Source organism: Corvus moneduloides, chromosome 12 (genome assembly GCF_009650955.1).
Source record: "Corvus moneduloides isolate bCorMon1 chromosome 12, bCorMon1.pri, whole genome shotgun sequence".
In the NCBI taxonomy this organism is placed as follows: domain Eukaryota; kingdom Metazoa; phylum Chordata; class Aves; order Passeriformes; family Corvidae; genus Corvus; species Corvus moneduloides.
In genome coordinates, this window is record NC_045487.1 from 6,740,307 (window position 1) to 6,763,712 (window position 23,406).

General features: G+C 45.8%; 2 protein-coding genes across 4 annotated transcripts in view; one reads left to right on the forward strand and one right to left on the reverse strand.

Annotated features, from left to right (window-relative positions):
• Positions 1 to 6,588, forward strand: part of CPNE2 (copine 2) — a 44,857-nt gene extending 38,269 nt beyond the window's left edge. For both annotated transcript variants that reach the window (XM_032121900.1, XM_032121901.1), the window contains exons 13-16: positions 723 to 774; positions 1,682 to 1,815; positions 4,862 to 5,098; positions 6,000 to 6,588. In XM_032121900.1, coding sequence (XP_031977791.1) covers positions 723 to 774; positions 1,682 to 1,815; positions 4,862 to 5,098; positions 6,000 to 6,107 — 531 coding nt within the window. In that variant the 3' untranslated portion in view covers positions 6,108 to 6,588. The remainder of the gene's footprint in view (positions 1 to 722; positions 775 to 1,681; positions 1,816 to 4,861; positions 5,099 to 5,999) is intronic.
• A 2,706-nt stretch (positions 6,589 to 9,294) lies between these two features.
• PSME3IP1 (proteasome activator subunit 3 interacting protein 1) lies at positions 9,295 to 23,197 on the reverse strand. 2 transcript variants are annotated; one of them, XM_032121961.1, is made up of 7 exons: positions 23,092 to 23,196; positions 19,557 to 19,702; positions 19,288 to 19,386; positions 17,331 to 17,452; positions 13,216 to 13,349; positions 11,185 to 11,249; positions 9,295 to 10,041 (listed from the first exon to the last, which is right to left on the reverse strand). In XM_032121961.1, exons 2-7 carry the CDS (start codon positions 19,684 to 19,686, stop codon positions 9,824 to 9,826), a joined length of 768 nt encoding a protein of 255 aa, XP_031977852.1. In that variant the 5' UTR covers positions 19,687 to 19,702; positions 23,092 to 23,196; the 3' UTR covers positions 9,295 to 9,823. The 2 variants fall into 2 exon arrangements, with proteins under 2 accessions (XP_031977852.1, XP_031977853.1); XM_032121962.1 differs by lacking the exon at positions 19,288 to 19,386 and having other exon boundaries at positions 23,092 to 23,197.
• Between the last annotated feature and the right edge of the window lie 209 nt (positions 23,198 to 23,406).

Below are 23,406 nucleotides of genomic sequence, written 5' to 3' on the forward strand. Positions count from 1 at the left end.
GTTCATACTGGCAGCCAGGAGCCCTTTCTTGCAGCTGGGCTGCTGCGCTGCCTTTGCTGGCAGAGACAGGTTCAAAGCAACTGCTGTCCAGTGCATCAGGCCAGGGATCAAGGTGTGAGGGCTGTCTGCTCTTGCCAGTGTCCCACAAGACCCTCTCCTTCAGCTTGAAAGGAGGTGGTGGAAAAGCTAAAGGATCTTGGATGTGCTGTGGCATCATCCTCCTGCAGAGAGATGGGGAATGGAGATGCTGCCAGGAGTGGACTCCCTGTGATGAGTTTGGGTTTTCTCCCTTTATAACCTGTAATAGGATGAAGTCATTTCTCCTAGTGACTGGTGAGATGGCACAACTGGCTGAGAGCCTCCCTTCTGCCTGCTTCCCCTCGGGGCTGCCAGTGGGAAGCCACGGAGACAAACCTGCTTTGGTAACTGTAGAAGAATGTATGGTGTGATAATTTCAGGAGACTCCATGATGGGGGCGCTGGGGAACTGGTTCATCCTCAAGTGCTGCTCAGCCCTGACCATGTTTGTGTTTGCTGTTTGGGTAGCAGAGGGCTGGGAGGTGTCACTGATCCAGCAGGATGGACCATAACTCTGTGACTACCTGTTTCTGCTCTAGGGAAGCATCACACCTAAACCTGCCCTGCAGCATCAGCTAAACTCTTAGTGAGCTGCCTGCCCTGCACTGGCCCTGCAAGTTAATTTGGGTCTTTTCTTCTCCACAGGTATCCCATGAGTTTGCCATTAACTTCAATCCCAGGAATCCATTCTGTTCAGGTAAGCATCTACCAGGCCTTTAGGACTCCTTAGGTGCCTTCAGTGCTTTCTGTCCTTCCTCTGCATTTCTTCAATGACATCTTCATCCGTAGTGGTGTTCAAGGCCAGGTTGGATGGGGCCCTGAGCAACCTGATCTAGTGGGTGGCATCCCCACCCACGTCAGCATGGTTGGCACTAGATGATCTCAAAGGTCCCTTCCAACATGAACCATTCTATGATCATGGGGGTCTTTCAAGGCGTGTTCAGAGACAGGCATGAGCGGTGAAGCAGAGCACATGCTAAAGGCACACTCAGAGGAAAGCAGAGAAAATTTGGGGGTGTGTAGGAAGGCCCAGGGTAAAATGCAACTGGATTCAGACTGTGTAAAATCCGCCTTCGCTCTGCTGTCTGGTGTGTCCTACCAGCCGTCTGCTCCCCCAGCAAGGCTGAAAGAAACACAGGGCCTGTTTAGCAGATGGGGAATTCAGACTTAATGCTCCATTTGGCAGCTGAGAGCTGCTCACAGTGATGGCTGAAGGACTGCTCAGATCCGAAGTGGTAAGGGCTACTGTGGACCCTCTCTATCTGTTTTTTGGTTATGTTCAGAGACCAGGAGTTGCTTTTCTTTTTGCTCCTCCTCCTTGGCTGATTCTGAGATTTTTTCACAGTCCCAAAGGATGCCTTCATTGACTGTGGGCACTACAAAGGCTTCCCTACCACAGAAGGTCTGAGGACCCACTGCAGAGTGACCAAAGAGCAAAGCTTGAATATTCAGAAATTTGGGGTGGAAGAAACTCGTGGATCTGGATGAGTCAGGCAGGAAGAGGGGGGAATAGATCTGACTTCAGCTCCATGACAGCATGAGCTAATGATTCCTAACTGGGTTGTGACACTCTGTAATGCCTGGTTTCTCTGCTTTCCCTGAAGGTGTGGAGGGCATTGTCCAAGCATACTCTGCCTGCCTGCCCCACATCCGCTTCTACGGACCCACCAACTTCTCCCCCATCATCAACCACGTGGCTCGTTTTGCAGCTCAAGCCACCCAACAGGAAACTGCATCAGTAAGTCCGTAAGATTCCGTAACGTGATGGCAGTCCTGATGGCTTTGGGCAGGGGAACACAAAGCCTGAGCTGGGTTTTGTGTCTTTCCCTTCTCTGTGGGTCCAGTCTTGTCAGTGGTGACCAAGGTGTCCTCTTAGGGGTGTGAAGAGCATGAGAAGTCTGCAAGATAGAGCTCCCTTGGGTCCATGTGACAGCAGGCTGCCCATGGAGGATGGTAGATCTGGCCCCTGGGTTTTGCTGGCCAAAACAGCTCAGCTTGGGCATCATCAGTTGCATGGCAGGAGATGTTGGGGTAAAAGCTTCCCTGATTCCTGCCTGGAACAAAGTGGGATCACACCTGAAACCTCTTCCCCACGAGGACCTTTTCCAGCCTTGCTGTGAGTGCTGTTGCTCTTCCCAGCTCCAGGCATAAGGAAATACGGAATTTGGTTTAATTCAGCACAGATCCAGGTCGCTCCTCATTTTTTCATTTTCTCTGTCACTGTCAGTGGGGGAGGGAGAGCCCACGGGCTCAGCACTGAGCAGAGGCGCTAATCGTATGCAAATTGCACCCCTCTGCTGGCACTAATAGTTTAATCAAGGGAGATTTTAAATAATGGGCACTAATAGTGCCGTCAGAGGCAAGCCTGGCTTGGCTCGGGCATTTTTTTGGCAGCACAAAGCGTTATTGATGAGGGATCTCACTCCCCCGGGGTCTTCTCCTCTTCCATCTCATCTTCAGCTCGTGCATCAAAGCCACCCCTGGTGCTGACAGCTTCAGTGGCTGCCTGGACCTGCCCTCCTCTTCCTCCCGCTCTCGCTTGCTCCCAGCATTTCAAATAAAACCAAAAAAACCTTGTAGTTTTTCCATAGCAACATAGATCACAAACAGAGCCCTCAGCTCTTAAGGGATGGGAGACTAAAACATCCTGGGGCTGGGGGAGGGACAGAGGGATATTACACCATTTGTCTCTTGGGGAAGGATTAATAAGCTTTGAGGAATTAAAACTCACCTTTCCAGCAGGGTCCCTGCATCCAAACTGCCCCTTTTCTTACCTCATGCTGTTTAATGCTGCCAATCCCTTCAAGTCCCGCTCACCCTCCTGAACCTAATTGCTGATATCATTAACAAATGGATCAGGAATCATCCCAGGAGCCCACGTGGATGCAGAGGTCGGCCATTTTAACAACAAAAGGATGAGAAAGGAGGCAGGTGCTGCTGGATTGGTGTGCCATGGACCCCCCAGCCTGGTCCCTGTGCACCAGCAGCTCTGATTGCGGCTTGGCTGGGTGCTGCAGCTGGAGCCCAGAGGTGCCACCAGCACCCCTTTCCTGCTGTCATTTACTGACACTGCCAAAACTGTCGCTGCTCCTTGGGGAATCTCCCACTGATGCTTTCTGGCAGTGCCCGCTGCTCCCTTGCTAATAGTGATGCTCATCGCCCCTACACAGCCCCTGGGCTTTGAAGCTGATCCCCAGCATCAGCTCTTCCTCCTTTTGACCTCTGAAATATGTTGTGATAAACATTTGACAAGCTCTGCCTCCCCACCCCTTTTCCTGCATACTTGCCAGCATTTTTCTCTGATCATGTTACGGATTTCACAGAAAAAAGGGAACAAAGGGAAATAGCCCTTTCCATGTTTCCAGTAGAGAGGCCAGGCAGGGAAGGGGAGAATCAGCTTAAAGTCATTCTCAGCTGCTCCCCTCAAGGTTTTATACTCTTCCTCCCTATACGCGTTCCCAGACAGGGTGAGGTCTGAGTCCTGCTTCCAGTTATGACCAGTGCAGGTCCTCTCCTGAAGTTTACTCTTGTCCTCTAGACTCACATGTTGCAGATCTGCTCTGCAAACTTATGTTTCACCATGATTTGCTCTCAAAAGTTCATATTTAGATAAAAACTAAACCCTGGGCAGTGCTGTGTAGGCAGGGTTAATGCATCAAAAGGGGCTGGAGTGGGGAAGGGTCTGGCTTGGGAAAACCTCCTCACCTCTGTCGTCAGGTTGTGTTTAAGCTCTGCGCAGCCTTGGAGTTTAGCACTGGAGACCATCAAGAAAAGATGAAGCTTAGGGAAGGTTTCAGGAGATGTGGGCTGGAGGAAGACCAGAAAAACAGGCTTGGGGCAGCACTCCCTCCTTTGCTTTTCCAGGACGCTGCACTAGCGGTTTTCAGAGGAAATGGAAAGAATGAGGAGCGGAACAAAAGGCTTTAATGCTCTTAAGTGCTTGTTTTCGTCATTTCTCCAGCACACACAAGCTCTGTAATGTGCCAAAATTGAGCCATTACCTTCCCTGGAGATGGAGGAGATGGGATTTTGGGGGGTCCACATCCTTCAGATGTGCTGAGCTGAGTCCAGCAGGACCATCTGTCCATCTGTTTGTTTGTTCATCCTTCCACAGCTCTGCAGGACTGCTCCTGGTGCCCTCCTTTTCCCAAGGGAAGGAGAGCAGCCTCTGATGCTGCTGCTCTGTCATCCCCCAGCTTGCTGGTACCCTCTGCATCCCCTCTCAGTGCCTCTCATACCCATGGCTTTTTACGGGAGATGGACAAGCCCTGAGCATGGGATGGCCCCACAGCCTGGTAGTGCAATAGGGGAGATGCTTCCCATCAGTGCAGGGAGATGTTGATGGGGAGCACCCCAAAACACACCCCACTGTGTGCAGGCAGGGGGAGATTTAATCTCCCAGCTGGGCTCATGTCCCAGCTCTGAACTCCTCCTGGCCCTGACATAAAAGTCCTGTACAGTTTAGAGGTTGGGTTTTTTGCATCATTAAGTACAATAAATCAGTAATTCAGAAAAATATTTAGGAGTGGGACTTGGTTTGTTATTTCTTCAAGATCTTTCAAAAGCCAGGGGGAATAGGAACCCTGAATTTCTGGGTTCTGCTAAAGGGAGTGATGCTAGCTGTCCTGGGAAATAGTGAACCTCACTCCCAAATCCCCAGGGGACCTGCCATCCCTCGACATGTGAAGCACCTTGTCCACTCACAGCCCTCACTGTGAGCCCTGGCTGCAGTGTGAGGGTGCTGGCATCCCAGTGGGTCTGACCCTGTGCCCTCCCCTCCACAGCAATACTTCATCCTCCTCATCATCACAGATGGGGTGATCAGCGACATGGACGAGACGAGGCACGCCGTGGTGCAGGCGTCCAAGCTGCCCATGTCCATCATCATCGTGGGCGTGGGCAATGCTGACTTTGCTGCCATGGAGTTCCTGGATGGGGACAGTCGGGTGCTGCGCTCCTACACCGGCGAGGAGGCCGTGCGCGACATCGTCCAGTTCGTGCCCTTCCGGAATTTCCGCAACGTGAGTGAGGGCAGCGGGGAGGTGATCACAGGGAGCAATGGGGTGTCAAGCCTGGAAATGACCCTGGAAGCAAACAACCATGGTAGAGGTAGATAGAAGCAAGAGGTACCTGCCTGTCTTACTCTGTCTTACCATCCCTCAGGGATGCTCCAGCATGGATCACATAAATCAGCGCTGCAGGCAGGGACAGAGAGGCTCTGCATCTCTAGTGGGACCTGAGCTCCCCCCTGTTTCTCCATCCCCTGTCATTGTCAGACGGGTGGGAGCAAACACCAGTGACTCAGAGCAGGGTCTGGGTTCCTGCAGCAGGGTGGGGCAGCACTGGGCTCACGTCCCTCGCCACAGTCCTGTGATGGTTTTGGTGTTTCCCACACAGGTTTCATCCAGCACCCGTGATGTGCCACACACCAAGGGCTTCATGCTTAGTTGTCCTGAGTGTGAGCCCTATGCCCCTGATCCCCTGTAGGAAGGGGCAATGGTGGCACTGGCCCTGCATATCCCCTCTGTGGAATGGTCCATTGCAATCATCCAGGAGACAGCTCTGGGCAGAGGCTGTTGCTGGCACAGGATTGATTGCCAAGGATGCAGCTTGTGCTTATCTTCCCCTTTTTCTGAAACTTACTGGTGTCTTTCTATTTCACCTCCTGGTACTCATACCTGTTTTTTCTGACCTTTCATGACCCAGCATGTTTTATTCCTCTGTACCAGTGAATTATGTCCTGGAGGGAAGGGTAGTATAGAATATAATAATCCCAGGTGTATAAAATGCTGGCTATCAGTAGACTCTAGGGGGTATTAAATGAAATGCGAAGATCTGGAGTTGGGGATAGCCCAGACACGTTTGCTTGGTTGGTCCCCTGTGGCTGTCCTAACACTGGTGTTGGTTCCCTTTGGCTCACAGGTCCCCAAGGAGACCCTGGCCAAAGCTGTGCTGGCAGAGCTGCCCCAGCAAGTTGTGCAGTACTTCAAGCACCAAAACCTGCCACCCATCAACTCGGAGCCCGCGTAGAGCTGTGCCAGGCTGCACCCTCTGCATGTTGCCGAAGCCTGTTGGTCCTGCCGAAAGCACATTCCACATGCTTTTAAGAGAAGAATACCCTCCCTGAAACACTTTGTACTTCTTAATTTAATTGCTAAGTTCTTAAGACTCATTCCAGCGAAGGGTCTGGATTAATTTTGTACAGTCTTGGCCCGAGGTAACACTAAGCAGCCAGGCCATGCCTTGGTCCTGCTCTGTTGAGTCACTTTTCAGTATTGAATGTACTTTGTATAATTTCAGTGGTACAGGATATAATTTTTATGATCAAAACTTGCTTTTTCCAAGCAATGAAATGCTTAATATATTATTATCATGCAATGAACTGGTCGTTGTATAGTTCATGTATTTGCGTTGTACCTGTACATGTCAGGTTCCGTGTTCATTTTTATACTGTGTACATGTTATATTTGTTATACTCAGGTTAATAAAGAAACTTGGACATTTAAAACAAGAGTCTCCTAGATGGGAAGGTCTGGGAGCAGCTAACACTGTCAGCAGTGCTGGGTGTTTGGAGTTACCCTGACAGGGCCTGTCCTGGTCCCTCAGATGCTCTGCTGGCTGTGCCCCAGGATCAGCCGCACGCTGTCAACGACAGCATCCCAGAGGCAGACTTAGTGAAGGTGGATATCCTGGGGAAGGCAGCATGCCCTTAATGCCTCCCTGAGCTGGGTCTGTGTGCTTGGGAAACCTCAGTGACCCCACAACAAACCATCAAAGGGAGTTTCACGGTTCACTGCTGCTTCAGCTCTAGAAAATTTTCCAAGTCTGAGTAACAAAAGCTCCCTGCTGCCTGGGAGAAGATGGGCTAGGTAATGAAATCCTGCTCTCTAGCAGTTCCTCGAGCTGCTCATCAGCAATGTGCTAATTGCTGCTTTCTGCTGTTCCTAACTAGATTAAGGTCTTTTGAAGTTGAGGATGCTGATGAATATCCATCAGGGATCACCAGGCCTACTCCAAACTCAAGCAGACTTTACCTCCCTCCTCCCTGTTAGTGGAAGCTTTTGAGATGGGAGGTTGCTGTCCCTATGTAAAGCCTGCAGCCCTTTCTGCACACGCTACTGGTTGTGCTCTCTGCCACCGACCACCCAGCAACCTTGTGGCTGTCACTGCTGTCACGGAGTCACCAGCACACAGATGGCCCTGGGCAGTCCCACAGTGAGCTGGCTCTAAGCACAGTGCTGGGTGAGACCCCATCCCTTGGGGGAGGTGGGACTGCTCCGTGAAACATTTGCCTTGCAAAACCTCCTGGAAGGAAAAATAAACAGCCTTCCAAAGGGAGAAGCAGCCTTTGAAGGGTGGCTTGTTTAAAAATAATGCTGTATCCAGCTCAGCTTCCAGATCGAAGTCTGCGGCTTTGGAAAAATTACTTTTTTTTTTTAATTTCCATAAGAGAACCTCACACGCAGCTGCAGGAGCTTGTAAGCTCTTCTGCTAGTAGAGTATTTGTGGGGGTTTGTGGGGTTTTTTTAACACCTCGCTGAAGCTTTAACAACTAGCACAGACAACAAGCGGTTTATTGAGCTGTCCCTGGGGAGGGGATGAAGCACACACTATGCAGTCATGGTTTTTTCTTAGAAATAACCAAAAAAAAGTATCTAAATCCACCAGTGAATGAGAGTTGCTGGAGCCAGCCAAAGCCAGCTCTTTGTCTCCAGCTTTGGCGGCCCAGGGCAAGGTTACTGCCACAGCTGCCCTTTTCAGGTCTGATTTATCCTTCATCCCATGCACTCTTCACTTCCCAGCACATCTCCCAGGGCACTGGAGTATTTTAATGTCAGGTGGCTTCTGCTGTACGAAGGTAAATGGGACCAACGGATGGAGTGAGGAGCTGGGACAGCTCTGCAGTTTGTTTACATGGGCCAGGCCCTGAGAACAGCAGAGCTGACTCAAAGGCATTCCCCAAGTGTCCTACTCCATTCTTTTAGGAATGGGAGAAAGGCAGAGGACCCTCACATCTGCTTTTCCTGGATTATGTATCCTCCTGGCCTTGCATGGCTCAGTATAAACACCATCTCACCTGCAGCCCACCACCACATCTACCACAACTGGCTGGCAACTCCCACTATAAATTTCTGTCTAAATCAGGTATTTTGATTGCAGCTGTGCAAGATACCACTCAGGATGCTCAGCATGCTCACAGCTGGGCCAGGTTGCTCTGACTCTACAGTCAGGTTATTGATCTAGTTTAATGCCAGGGAAGAACACCAGCAGCTCTTTTTTTTAATTCAAGTTGCCTCTGCAACTTTAATAAAAAAACATATTTTTTTTTTTTTTTGTGCATCACTTCCATTTCACTCCATAGCTCAGTAAGATGAAAGTCACAAAAGCAAAGCATTAGGGAGGCTGCATGAGATCTATTTATTTTCCACCTGAAAGTGCCTTAATTACAGTAACTAAAGAAGAGGCAGGAGCAACTCTGGAGTAAACACAGGAGGTGCCAGGCAGCCCAGAACAGGGGAGGAATTACAGTGTGTCTGTAAGGATCTGATTGTAGAACAGGGCTGTGCAAACAGAAAGGGTATTTGGCTAAGGATAGCTTCATTGTGACCACAACTCTCCCCATTTCCTTTGGAAAGTTCAACACTCAAGCTAAGGCATGAATCCACTACAGGCCTTGTTTTCTCTGCTTTTAGCCCAGCTGCTCCCTCACAAGTCCCTCAGTGTTGTGTCCAGGTAACTGTCCATTGGTATGCACTTACCAAGTGCTATCTCACAAGTGTAGCACATGAAGCAGGATTGCACAAAGACACTTCCACCCCTGAGAAGCTGAGCTGAGCTGTTCCAACCCTCTGAATTCCCATTAGCACACTGAGATTGAAAGGCCCTCAGCCCTACCTCTGGAGTTCTCCAGCTTCTGTACAAAGGAGTTTGGCTGAACAGAGGAATTCCACCCACTCTGGATTCATGCCCTTCAGGACACTGCTACTGAAAAGCTGTATAACTTGTCAAGCTCCCATGCTGGAGCAACAGCCTTTGAGCAGAAAAGCCAACTGCAGTTCCTGTGAACCCACTCAGACCAAGTTTTCCATTACCACCTCTGCTTTTGTGGGAAGCTGACCTACACCTCTCCTGGGTGGTGGTTTGAGGGAAGGGCTGGTTGGGTAGAGCAGAAATTGATTAATGGAATGAGAACAATTATGAATGGCACAAGCAGAGATAAAAAAATGCATTCAGAACGTCTTTAATCATGTAACACTAAAACTTCTTTACAGTGTCATGGCAATCTACACTTCACCATCTGCTCAAATTTGGTTCTGCCCCCATTTTTCAAATACAGAATAAAAATGACATTTTAAAACAGAACACATGGCTGCTTCTACAAGACTTCACTGTTCAAGTGATTATTTTTTGCCTGTTAGTCTTGTATAGACTCCTTAAATCAACATAATTCTTTCCATAAGAATTGTAAAAGATAAAGCTCTCTCCTTCATAGCCTCAGACCTTTGTTACATGGTTAGGTGTGCCTTCTGCTTTAGGATGGCAGCTTTTCTTCCAGGCTCAGTATGCACCCCAGAAATGGAAAGCTGGGGGTGGGGGGGAAATAATGAGTTACTTTAGGAGTTATCTGAGTGTATTAAAGTTGAGAGGTTAGCTAGAAAGATTATATTTGGGGCAGAAGGATGCAACAAGCATCCACCAGGGCTTTGGAAGATATTCTGCACTACGTTACACACGGAGGGATTTCGTTATGGACCATCAAAGAAACTGTTGCCACGAAAGACAGAAGAGACAATCTTCCCAGTGGAATTAATAGTGCCTTCGCTGTCCGAGCTGGACTCCGAATCACTGCTCCCCGAGTAGGCGCCCAGGCCAGGCAGGATCCCAATGCACACGGCTGCTGAGGGACAATGCACTGTGGAGCCTCCCACTGAGCTGCTTCCCAAGGGAACACAGGAGGGTTTTTCTGCAAGAGAGAAACCTCAGTCAGAAAAGAGAGTGCAGAAAAGGGCTTTCAATCAATCCAGGAACCACCACGTGTCACTCACCTGCTTTTCCCACATAAGTGGCGGATGATTTCAGGATTTAATTGAAGCATAAGGCAGCTTTATGCTGTAATAAAGCCATTCTGACAGGAAGGACTTGCTACCTCAGGGGATTTTTTTTTCTACTCATCGCTAGTTTAAGCCCGGCTCTATGCTGGCATTACAGATTTTTTATTCTAAAGTTGTCAGTTTGATGCTTGTCAAGTACCAAACCCACTAAACAAGAATAAATGGCTCTGCTTTGAGTAACTGAGTATTTTTTTTGCAATATAACAGCATAGTTGAGAAAAAGTTTTATTCCATCGTTCTGCTAGCCAACATCTCCCATCTTCCATGGCTAATTAATTATTTCTGCTGTTCTGAAAGTTTACTGAACAGAAGGAGATTCAGGAAGCGCCTTGGGTTGTCGTTACACAATTGCAGCTCACCCGATTTGTGTCAGAGTATCTTGACAGAAAGTCAATTGCAGCCCTGACAGCTAAAGCTAAAACACAACTTAATTTTTATTCTAGTTCCCCACAATTTTCTGAAACAAATTCATTTCAGGATGGACCAAATCACTTCAGAGCATGAAGCTGAAATGGATGTATACAAATACATCCAATGCTGCTGTGAAGAGGAAGGGGACGATCTGTTCTCCATGTCTCTTGCCCACAGAACAAGCATTAGGGTTGAAATGCACCTAAGGAGACTTCCATCAGTTATCAGGTTAAATTCTTTGAGATTAAATCAGTTAAGTGTTAGAATAAACTCTCTAAGGAAGGTGCACAGTCTTTATCTGTGGAGACTTAAGAGGAGCTTAAACAAACATCTGTCAGAACTGGTTTAGGCAGGGGACATCCTGATAACCCACAGAGGTTCCCTGCAGCCCTATTTTCCATGAAGGCTGTCAGCACCCACACTTAGCATTTCCACTGCTTTAAAAGAGAACATGCCAACCAAACTCTGTGCTGTCTTGCCCAGTGAAGGAACAGGAAGGCAAAACCTCTATGAGATTTAACCCCAAGTCAATTGCTGCTCAGTGACAGACACACATCTTCCCACATGCAGAAGTTGGGACATACCTTGATTCTTTTCGTCATGGTCAGTGTCTAGTTTCAACCTCTTCACACTGTTACCACCATCTGAACTGTGGAAAAAATAAGAAAGTGTCTTGTCTTAAGTGGTCTTGGCAACCACTTAATTACTGTGAAGTCATTGCTACATCTTTGCCTCAAATGCTGCAGCAAATGCCAGCAAGGTCCCCTGATGACCATCACCACTTCCACCGCCAGTAACTGAGGCTCCTTGGGGAACATGTGGGATCCAAGGAAGCATCAACATCTACACTACAAGTATCATTTGTTAAGCTGGGAAAGGAACACGCCTCATGGAGTCCTAGTCAAACCCCTTGCACAGCAACCCAGAGCTGCCTATTCAGCAGGATGTGCCCCACAGGAGACTGGGAATGACTACCTGAGCTTCAGGCACCCACATGACCACAGCCTGGCACATGTGGATGATTACCACGCTTGCTGGTGCTAACATCCATGGCTTTTCCCTTCCAGGGCTTCCTTCCCCTCCTTCAAGCATCTAGAGAGCCTGTTCTAAAACATCTAGAAATCTTGCACCCAGTACGCCCAGACAGTTTTATAGCAATTCACACAGCTGCAGTGTCTAGAAAAGTCCTTTTTTGGGTCCAAAGTGGCACTGGGAGAAAGGAGTATGGCTTGGACTTCTGACTGTTCAGAGCTTTCATAGCTCTCCCCTGTCACTGCTCAGATTCCCCCGCCTGCTCCTGCATGTTCCCAATTCTAAGCCATCCACATAAATAAATGCTTCCCAGATTCAGCTGTGATGAACTGATGAAGCATGAGCATTATTATGCATTAACTCTTTTCTGTCCCTATCAGAACACACAGTACAGATGAAAGGTTACTCTGTGCAGAGAGTTTTTAATAGTAATACATCCTTTACAGGAAATTACAAAGCTCAGGGAGCAGATGTTGCTACACTTGCTTTGGGCCACTTTGCAATAGAAGATAAGATGGCAAAAATAGAAGACTGCAAAGCAAGTCTGCAATGGCACTGACATGTCAGTTAAGATGCTCTCTTTAAACAGATGCCATCTGCAGACTTTAGAAGTACCATTAAGCACATGCCAGCTCCTTTTCTACATCCTACTGGGTTAAGTACTAGTAGTTACAAGACAAAAACAACATTATTGGCTGCTTGTTATCAGCTCAGGGTTTTTCTTCTCTGCCTTCTCAAAACCCAAACTATCACCCAACCCCACAGACATTAGGTGGTGGAAGTGCTCACTTCAGTTTTCAGACACGCAATTACTGCTGTACTGGGAGCTAAACATCACCCTACAAGTTAAGCTTCTAAATTAATCTTGCATTCTCTGAGACAATTTGAACACACTGAATTTTGAGATGTCAGTAATCATTTTAAGTATTAGATGATTCATCTGTGGGAAATAAGTCAGGTCCCACATGCCTGGTTTCTCCATAACCTGTAGCACACCAGCAGCTGTGTTTGCAGGCCAAGATCAAAGCAGCAAACACATCACAAACCCAGCTGCCACCTCCCTGGGGTGGAAAGGGTGTTGATGCATCAGTGCAAACCACTGAGGAACACGGCAAGTTTCTCTGATGTCCTCAGGACCAAACTGTCACACAAAGCTCCTCTCTTGTAACCCCATGCTGTCCTGAGCAGAGATTAAAACAATCCATTTTTAACACAGGTAAAATTGGCTGATAAATTAGGCAACCTGAATGAAATTGCATTTGTGAGGTGACACTGATATCTACAAACAGAGACATAAAATAGATTCCCTCGATCCCCAAGCAGGATTGCCCAAGCCTGGCACTCTAAAATGAAGAGTCTACCCACTTGCTTTACACACGCTTATCTATTTGAATTGCTTCATGTTTTTCCCCACAGTTTGTGAGAGCCTATAGAAACAAGACTGGTCTTTTCTTATACCTTCCCCCTTTTTTCTTTAGGGCTAAGGTTTACACCTCACTCTCTGGAGGCAGTTTTGGCCTGCCTCCCTTTACACTGCTAACTGGGTTCCGTTCCTCATGAATTTATAGAGGTGTGAAACTAACCTTCTGTGTTTCACAGCTCCTGCCAACAGCTTTGCCTGAGAAAATTTGTTCTTGTTTTCCACTGACTTCATGGGCAATTTCTTCTCAGTTTCCTTCTTTGGGTCCATACTGACTCCCACTTTAGTGAGAGTGCTGTGAATTAAGGGTTAAGGATCAACTGGGAAGGAACGGGGAGAACAGACATTTCCTCCCTGATATATTTAGCCAGCTCTGCTGACAGCAGTGACTGAAGTTCATTCACATATTCTATCAAAATAAATTTATTTGTAATGACATTAGCTGGTACCCTCGGCCAAAATAGAAGATACTTCACCCTCTGGGGTCAGAGCTCTGTCAGGTATCAGGGCCAGCTCTCCCATGCTGAAGATGTCCAGGCAGCAGCCTGGGAGCTGCTGTTCAGAAGCCAGAAAGGTGTTAACATAAGACACCCAGCATCCATAAACATATCCACCATGCTTCCTTTTCCTAAAGGCCTTAGAAAAGCAAAAAAGGTCAGGCTGGACCAAAATGAACAAACCAAACAGGCAATGCAGTACTTCCCCTTCCACGGGGATCAACACATTTGTAATTCAAATTTGCTGCTCCACACTCTAATCCTTACCAGAAAAGCTAAGTAGCAATATGTGCACTCACTTCCACTCCTCGAATCATCTTTTTGCTGAGCCCAGCAGATTTCAGCCTAGCAAGACAGAACAGTTCCATTTTTTTGGGTTTGGTCTTTAGCACTCTACCTTTTCAGCTCATCTCTCTGTAAGGGCCACAAGGCTGCAACTGCTAGTCCAAGCACCAACCCCAAGAGGAAGGAGACAGACTGGTTAAGGGGGAACGTGGTCCAAGATTCACCCAAAAAGACTACAACTGCACAGAAAAGCTGAGTAGATTTAAACAGTGTTAGCAAGGTGGAATGAAGCTGAAACCTATAATGAAGTAGAGAAGCTTAAGCAGGTTTTCAGATGGGATAAGAAGGAGCTGGGTCTGTTTATTACTAGGGCACACTCTACACACACTGAACACGTCTCCTTATGGCAGCATCTGATAACAATGTCCAGCTGCATCTGATGAAGGGGATCCGTCAAAGACCCTGTTTGTAGATGAGATGCCAGGAGAGTCACACAAAATTCTGCAAAAATTTTAACTGCACAGGCAAAGGCAAATTAACCTGTTTAAAAGCATGTTTAAAAGCATGTTTATTAAGTCAAATCTAGTATTCTAACAGTTTCTCCTCCGACAATTCCACAAACTGGAGTTTCACAGGTGCCCCAGTCACTGCAGACATATACTGGATAGTGAATTTCACATTGACGGCCCATATATTTGAAGCCATAGCTTTTTTCCCCACTGAACATTTACAAATCAAAAACTCTTAGACTTTGCTTTGAAATGACACACTCAGTCTCCAATCACTTTACAGTCAGGAACATTCAGATGCCATTTCTTATTTGATTTTCCTAAGGATAAAGCAGTAACCCAGACTGCTCCTCACTTCAAGAGAAAGTCTTCTCAGCCCAAACCACTGTTCAATTTTATCTATTTTTGAGATGGCACAGGAGTGCCATCCTGTGGCTGTCCAGAGCCATCTGAAAGCTCCTTGCACCGAACACGGTTTGATGTTGCCACACAATTCTTTCACACGCTGCAGTGTTCAACTTCCACATTTAGGTCCATTACCTTGTTATATTCTAAGCCTGGCTAAGGAACTCAAAGGCTTTTCTTTTAAAAGATACCAAATTACAGGCTTTAGCTTCCATCCAGGGTGGCATTCTCCTAAAACTCCTCAACTAGAAAGGCACAGCACATTTTTAGTAGGTATTTTATACATCCTGCTGTCATTAGCAAATGTAATGCTATATACAGCCAAGAAGTGTTCCCTCTGAGGAAGGCAACATTAGAAATAAACCTCTCAATCTTAAATATCAACTGCACTAAACAAGCTGTCCTTCAGTAAAGCCAGCTTCTTGGAGGGGAACTGTTCCTACATTTAGGTAGCAGTGAAGACAAGATGATCTTGTTCGCAAATACTTCTTGGAAATGGCTTAAAAAAAAATTGTAAATCTTTATCTGGACAGTGGGGTCTGGATAGGGTAAGGAACAAATGTAGTTGTTCATGCAGGAGAAAGAAAAATTCCTATTCATCCATGCATATGAATCTCTTATGCTCAAGAGTACATTAAAATATTCCAAGGCATTTTTATCCTGAAGATGTGTAATTTTGTGATTGTTCAACCCGAAAAATTAAGGAAAAGAAAATCTCTGTACTTGAATATTATGCAGTTTTTACCATGAAATTCATGCCTCTGGGTAGCTTAAATTAGATGCTATACCAGGAAAAAGAGCAAATAATGAAACCCATTGGGTTGACATTCCTCTTATTAATTTGGAAGAGCACTTAAACAGTACCTAGAGATGCAGCACATTTACCTAGTACACAATTTTTTTGTAACAGGTTTTGTTACTGCAGTGATAAACCATTAGTAACAAACTGCAGAAGCAAAAAACACTTTTGCATTTCAGAACACCACCAAAAGTTTCAAACAATTAATTTTGCTCCGAGGCTGCTTGAAATATTATTGTTAAATAAAAAGAACTTTAAAAAGGAAATTAAATGGGTAACATTTCTGATTTTCGCATGAGATGAGGTGACTACAAAACATTCTCCCTTCCTCCACCCCATCAGCAATAAGTTCTACAGTTTAATTTTTACAGCAAGACTTCGGATTCAGAGCCACCAATATTGCTAAGACTGAGTTAAGATGGCCTGAACATCTTGATCAGGCCATTCAGGGATCTGGGTGTTATGTGGCTAATTCAAGGCAACTCAAGATTCCCTCGGGGCTGGTATGGTTCACCCCAGATGTACGTGACATAACGAGAGCTGTCAGCTGCTCCCACAGCCCAATCTTACACTGCACAACCCTGGATCAGCCAGCCCCGCGAGCAACCATCACTGAAACTAAATATATCCCACGAATACCCCATTACTAGATCCAGCAAATCACGAAAATACTCCAAATGCATAAACTAACTGCAGCCTATTTCTGAAGTTAAAAAATTGCATCAGCTTTTTCATAAACGTATTCCTGAGCTAATTGAGATGCTCTTCACAGGACACATGCTCCAAATAGTAAATCATTGACTAACACAAGGTAAGACCAATCTTTATAGTATCAGCACTATTCAATTTTATTTGCTGACTGGTTTTGGTCACCTCCTTGTGTCCACAAACTCTTTCATTTATACTAAAGCTTCCCTGAGAACTTGTGTCTTGCTCACCCATGACTCAAAAGCAATAGAGACAAAGAAACCATCAGATTCTGCATAGGTTCAGTAAACGTCAAAAAAGCAGTATTTTGATAAGCACAGAAATTCGCAAATCATTCCAACCTCCCTTGACTGGCACTAATTAGAGAGAAAAAACATCCTATATGATTTTCCAGCATATCTTCAAGAAAATTAGGCATTTAACAGCAAAGCCACACTGTCCTGCTCTTAGTCCTGCCTATAAGTGTGTATTACCCAAAGGAGCCAAGTCTCCATGGGCTTCTCCCAGAAGAAAGTCAGCACATTTGCACAGATGTATTTAATTTCTCATCCTGCAGGTATCAGCAAGGGAGAAAGTATCTAATACTTCAAGAAGAGTAACAGAGAGAGCAATTCAAACATTATTTCAAACACATATATTAAAATCAGGCAATATACAACACAAATAAAATTTGTATTGTATACAAATACAAAAATTATTATTTAATTTTCCCTAAGAAGACAAAAGGAAAATAATAGAAATAAGAGGCTGGTTTTTCTTTGTGTTCTCATTCTCTTTTTAGTGATGGTATTATCATGACCCCAGTAACAGAAAAAAACCAAACCACAACCAAAGCCCAAAACAATGGAGAGGGGAGAAGGAAAGAAAAATACCAAAAAAGTGGGAGTTGAGGGGGGAATATCAAACATTGCAGTGGTCTATCAAAGCTACAATGAAACCATTAAACTTTGAAAGTGTATCATTATACACGTTCTGTAAAGTAGTTTTATAAAAAGAATGTCAACCGACAGAACAAACTCCAGCCCATTCTTACCCTCCTCTAGGTAACCACCAGCCATTTTAGTGCAAAGGATATTCTGTATTCATTTAGTTCTTTCAGCTCTTCTTCCCTTCGTTGCTTTTCTAGTAGCTCTTGCTGCCGAGAAACCTCATCAAGGAAATGCGTCTCATCTTCATCTAAGCCTCTTACCATATTTTCTGAATAAAGAAAAAAGAAATTTGTTGTTTTGGTTTCAGATACCAAGTCTAAGTCTGTCTCCTCAGAATGTTCTTCAACCAACCAATAACCTAAAAAAACCACATTACTTCTTCCCTCAGAAATCTTGCCTCAAAATAGGAAGTACATTTTCTAGAGCAAACAATTAGTAGCTAATTAGTTTTAACACCTGTTCAAAAAAAAAAAAGTAGAAGCAAGACAACTCCTAATGTCCAAATAAAAACAAATTCTTTCTAAACATGCTATCCTACTTTAAGGAAAGTACATGCAGCAGGAAGGTCTTTTATTTCCTGTTCTGCAAATGTTCAGCGTCTCTTGAGCACACAATTTAATTAGAATGACAATAAACAGTGTGTTTTAGAAAGACCAAATCTTGCTGTTTGTAGTCACCATTAGAAATCTTAGCCCAAACATCACCTTTAGTCTTCATTAAAGTTGAATTCCATCTGAGGATTTTTAGGCTTTTACATGAAGTCACCATATTTTTAACCTCCACCCACATAGGCAAGCCCCAGTCACTTTAAGGGCGTTAAATTATCATTTACACTGATAATTAGCAAGCTTGTGTCTTTGACAGAAAAGCTCTGGAAATCAATTATTATTTGAGGTTACTTTATAAAAGCCAATCCCTGCTCCTTCCAACTCACGCAGAGCTCATTCATAAATCTTTAAACAGTAACTTGTAGCACTCACTATTACTGCTGAGGGCCCCCTCAGAGAGCAGAAGTAGCGAAACTTGGGACATTTTTTGAAGCAAGTGACATGAATTAATTTTATTTTCTGCCTGCCTCATCTGCAAACTAAGAGGAGCAGCCACTGAGGTCCTTTGAGCTGAGGTTTTATTGAGGTTCCCTCCTAGGCACGCTGCAGTAGGTTTTGCTCTCCAGGTTAGCTGGTATCTAATATTCTGCTGTGGTTGCCTTAAAAGCAGAAGTGGGTTTACTTCTCAGGGCTGCTTCCCATTCCAGTACTTGGTTTACCAAAGCAAAGGTGTTGCAGATCTAATATAACTGAGCAAGAAAAACTATTAATTTAGACAGTTATTAGAATCCCTTCCCATTCAGGCTGACAGCAGTCAGGTTTTGGGTGGCTCCTTGGACAAGAATTGCTTAGTCATGTCACCAAAAATGACTGGGATCAAAAGTTTACTGAAGTTAACTGTAAACTCTCCAGTTGGAAAGAATCCTGTAGGCCCAGTTGGAGACTTTAATGCATTAATGCTGCTATCTGTATTTTCCATTTTTCAAAGGGCTTTTCTATAAAACCAGAAATTCAAACATCAAGAAAAATTAGGTTCCCATTTCATTAGAAGAGTCAAACATCTACTTTTGAAGAATCAAAACAATGTAAATTTACTTCTTCCAAATCATAATCTTAACTCTCAAATCACTTTCAGTCAAATAATTATGGCTTGAAAATGTAATAGCTGCTCTAACAGGATTTTTTAATTGATTCAAGCAGCTGAGTTAAAGCATGAGTTCAATAGTCACAAAACCACAATACACTTCCACTTTTCCATGAATTGCTATCAAGTTTGGTTGGTTTTTGTTTGATTTGATTTGATTTTACATGCAATATAAGCCTAGTATTCAACACTTTACAGGAATGCAGCTTTGTAACTGCAAACACCTTTTGAGTTTTGCACATGTGCAGTGCTGCCTCAGTATCCAGAACGCATTCCTTTAAGAATCCAGGATTTCAATAATACTCTCCTGAAGCCTTTGTTTCCCTCTCAGAGAGGGAGACAAGACACACAGATATGTCCTTTTGTCAGAAGTTGTGCATGCAACACATGCAGTTTGCTGCTGGTGCTTACTGAATTTAAATTGCTCCTCAAACTCCTGCTGCTTCTTTTCTCTCTGTTCCTGGAGCCTTTCATACAACGACCGTGGGTCATATGCCTCCTCTGGGCATTCTGAAAGGAACAAATCAGGATGGGAGACCATACGTTAGAAACACTCCGTTTCTTCATGTAAAAACCTTTTGAAATTATAGAATACAAGCCATTCCTTTTTATTTCTATTTCCCACAAAAGTGAAATATTCTCAGATCTTCTTCCTGTAATTATTAAAATTTATCCCATACCTTTTGGATCCTCAGGTTTTCGGACCTTTTCCCATTCCTCTTGCCTTCTCTTTCGTCGCTCCTCTAGCTCTGCTTCAGATACAAACCTCTTGTTAATCACAAGGTCAGCAGTACCATCTCCTCCATCCATTGTGGAATAGTGTCTCCTAAAAACACAATATGAAAGATATCAGGAGTCTGATTATGCTTTCCAATGAGTGAAACATTACTGAACATCCTGAAAAACAGACCTGCTGCCCTTAAAATAACTTCAGTTCTCTAAAGAACACTTCATAGTAAGCACTGAGACACCAACTCACTGTATAACTGCTAAGACTAATAAGCATCATCTATTACTCCTCCTTTACTCTTTTTCATTATTACATCTTTCCTGCTAGTTTTCTACCTCTGTTTTTCTGAAAGTCGTATTTTAATGGATTTACTTTGCTTAAATAAATATTAAAAATCACCTACACTCCCATTCTTTTATTTCTGTTCTTCCACGTCTCTGTTCGGAAGAGAAATAAAGTGAGAGCAAAACATCAAATCCCAAGTTCTTTTTGCCCAACCTATGGAAATTTGAGAAAGCTTGCCTGTTTTCAGTTGTTGAATGCATGTATTTATAAGTGATTAATAGTGAGATTTCAGAAATTAGCAACTGTTCTGGTTTTGGCTGGGACAGAATTAAGCTTCTTAGCAGATAGTACAGCTCTGTGGTTTGGATTTAGTGTGACAGTAAAATTGATAACACTTGCAGTTTTAGTTGTTGCTCAGTAATGCTCTAAGCCAGGACTCCTCAGTGTCTCATGCTCTGACAGTGAGGAGCTACACAAGAAGCCGGGAGGGAGCATGGCCAGGACAGCTGTCCCGAACTGGCCAAAGGGATATTCCATAGAACCGTGCCCAGTATATAAACTGGGGGGAGCTGGCTGGGATTGGCTGATCACTCTTCAAGAACAGGCTGGGTACAGGTGAGCAAGAACAAGAACAAGAACAGGTGGTGAGCAACTATATTGAGAATCACTTGCTTGTCTTGGGTTTACTCCTCTGTCTCCTCTTCACTGCTGTTACTATTGTTAGTTTATAATCAATACTATTAGTATTAATACTGTATTTATTTTGTTTCCATTATCAAATTGTTCTGATCTCAACCCCTGACACTTATTTCTCCCTGTCCTCCTCCCTGATGAGGCAGGGCAGGGAGGGAGCAACTCTGAGGTGCTCAATAGCAACTCATCTCTCCAGCCTCAAAAACCTCCTGCAGCTCCCTGCAGCCCCAGGGAGAGCTGAGCTGGGACAGGCTGTGCTCGGGGCTGTCGGGGTAACCTGGAGTTCAACCAGTGAGTGAGAGAGGGAATTCCCCAAGGCTAAAACAGAGCTTGGGTTAGAGAATGAGCAGCGCTTCCCCTGAAGAGAGCACAGCCCCTTCCCACACAGTGCAGCCACCCTCTGCTTCAAGATTTCAATACGAGGTGCAGGGTGAAGATGCTCCAAGTAGTCGACTTAACAAGGAGACTTGTCTTGACACCCATAAGCCCAGGATGAAACGAACTGCTTCTGTAAGTCTAGGCATCTCCTTTCAGAATTATTCTGCCAGCTCCATGCTACGCAATAAAGCCCTAATGCCTGCTTTTGTTTCAAGCCTGTACATCAAAACTGTACACAGAAGTACAACACGAACACAACCAACAGAGCTTTTCATTTAAAGACATACTAACGTAACTTTTTTCTGTTTTATTATCTCCCTGATATAACTGCAGCAAGTTAAGGACTACAGATGACTGCTCACAGTTCTGCCAAGCACTATTAATTTGGGATCTCACCCTGTCTGCATTTCAGCACGGAAGAGATCCCAGAACAGTTGCTCTTCCAAGGAGGAAGGGATGCAGTAGCCCAAGTAAGGGAAGAAACCTGTTTATCATCCTTCCTTCATACCACAAGGAATCACTCCTGCAGGCAGTCCGGAAATCCTTACAAAAACTGATACTTTTATGGGATATCATTTCTAACAAAAAAGAAAAAATTGAGGTCTCAGGAGAAATCCAGGTTAGAGCACTGGACAAATTTTTGTTACAGCAGGATGCATTCTGAAGGTGGGTGTTATCAAAAGAAGTTAAGACAAAAGGATTCTCTTAATAGTAGGCGACAGGAAGGACAGATCTAGGGCTGGTGATTTTCTCTTTTTTTAACTTTTCTTTCTTTCTTTTTTAATATCTAACCAAAAAATCCACCTTAAGACAAGTCCACTTTCCAGACAGCATGGAACACTCGCTCTTTTGAGTGTAATTTCTGAAGGTGGTTCAAGCTGGAAACCTACAGAGAAGATAAAAATTGAATCTCACTGCTGAGTACAGGTCCTGATCACAAGGGAGCTTTCCTATCCAAGTGCTGCCTAAACGACATAATTTATTTCTCCACTTGTGTCATCTCAACCCATATACTTAGGGAGGAAACAAAAGGTTCCAATACAGTGGTGAGAGACAGTAATAAAACCAAACTGAGAGAGAGGGATTCTACGAGAACATAGTATCCTCTGGGGACTAAAGCCTTCAGCAGCAAACCACCTGGATCAGTCAGTTCACTTAGACAGTATATTTTAAGATACATGAAGTGGATTAGGGTTTAATTATGGCCTGAGATGCAGCAATGGTGTTTTCAATACTGTCCTGAAAACTCGTGTCTGATACTGACAACCCCATCTTGGGGCACAGGGATGTGGGAGGAAAAAAACCCATCAAGCAGCATCATACTAAAGTTCGCTTACACTTACAAAGTTTGCTAACTTGTTATATTCTTTGCCCTCTCACATCTGAAGCAAACACACACAAACCAGACCCAACAAAAAACATGTACTTGGCAACTTTCCCCTGTTTATCTGTGTTTTCGTCTGGTGACTGTATTCTAGGGCTATGGTGTCACTGCAAATGACAGAAGTTTGTCACAGCTGCAGACTGCAGGGTTTTACACTACCAGATGGTAACACCCCCAGAATCAAAAAACCTCCCAAACTTTACAGCCCTTGCCACCACCTAGGCTCGAACACGTGTAGAGCAGCGACGGTGTCTTGGGTACCCGTGTGCAGCTTCCAATACATTCAGCCCCCATTAAATAACAAAGATTACTTTACCTACTCATTTCATCAACCCACCATTGAACCAACTCGGGCAGCGCTCCCCGCACCCCCGCAGCACATCAAATATCGCGCTGCGTGCCGAGCCCGGAGCCGCCCCGGAGACGGAGGGCATTAATCGCTCCCCATCAGCTGAACCCGCCCCCGGGCCCCGCTTCCTGCGGTGTCCGCGGAGCTCAATGCGGGGAACCCTCCTGGGCGTGCCGGGCTCGGGCTGCTCCGAGCCCTCACTGCGACCTCTTCTCCCCACCTTCCCTCCAGCCCCTCGTCCCGGGAGCGGCCCCCGGCCCACCGCGCGCGCAGGGCCCAGGCCCGGCCCCCTTCATCCCTGCACCCAAAGGGCCCCGCGGCCCAGCCACGGCCGCTTTCCTCGCCCCCGGGCGCTTTCCCCGGTCCCGCCGCCCCGGGCCCGCCCCCGGCACGTACCGCGGCCCCTCACAGCGAGCGGCACCGCCGGGCCCGCAGCGCCGCCATTGACCCCGCTCCCCTCCGCCGGCCGCCCCGCCCCTTCCGCCCGCCACAGCCAACCGAGAGAGCCCTTCCTCCGGCGGCCCCGCCCCCGCGGCAGCCAATCCCCGCCGCACTTACGGCAGGCAGAGCGGCGCGCGGAGGGGACGGGGGTTGGCTGACGGGAGGACGTCACGGAGACCCCGAGCCGCGATTGGGCGAAGCTCTCGTGCCGGGGGCGGGGCCGAGGGCGGGGCGGGTCGCCCGGGAGACGGCGGGGGGCGGGGCCGCGGG

Coding starts and splice junctions, on each gene's coding strand:
- PSME3IP1 (XM_032121961.1), bottom strand. CDS start 19,686: ATGGATGGAGGAGATGGTACTGCTGACCTTGTGATTAACAAGAGGTTT. Junction 11,250..13,215: donor GGAGCTGTGAAACACAGAAG/GTTAGTTTCACA, acceptor TTTTTTCCACAG/TTCAGATGGTGGTAACAGTG. Junction 10,042..11,184: donor CCATGACGAAAAGAATCAAG/GTATGTCCCAAC, acceptor TCTCTCTTGCAG/AAAAACCCTCCTGTGTTCCC.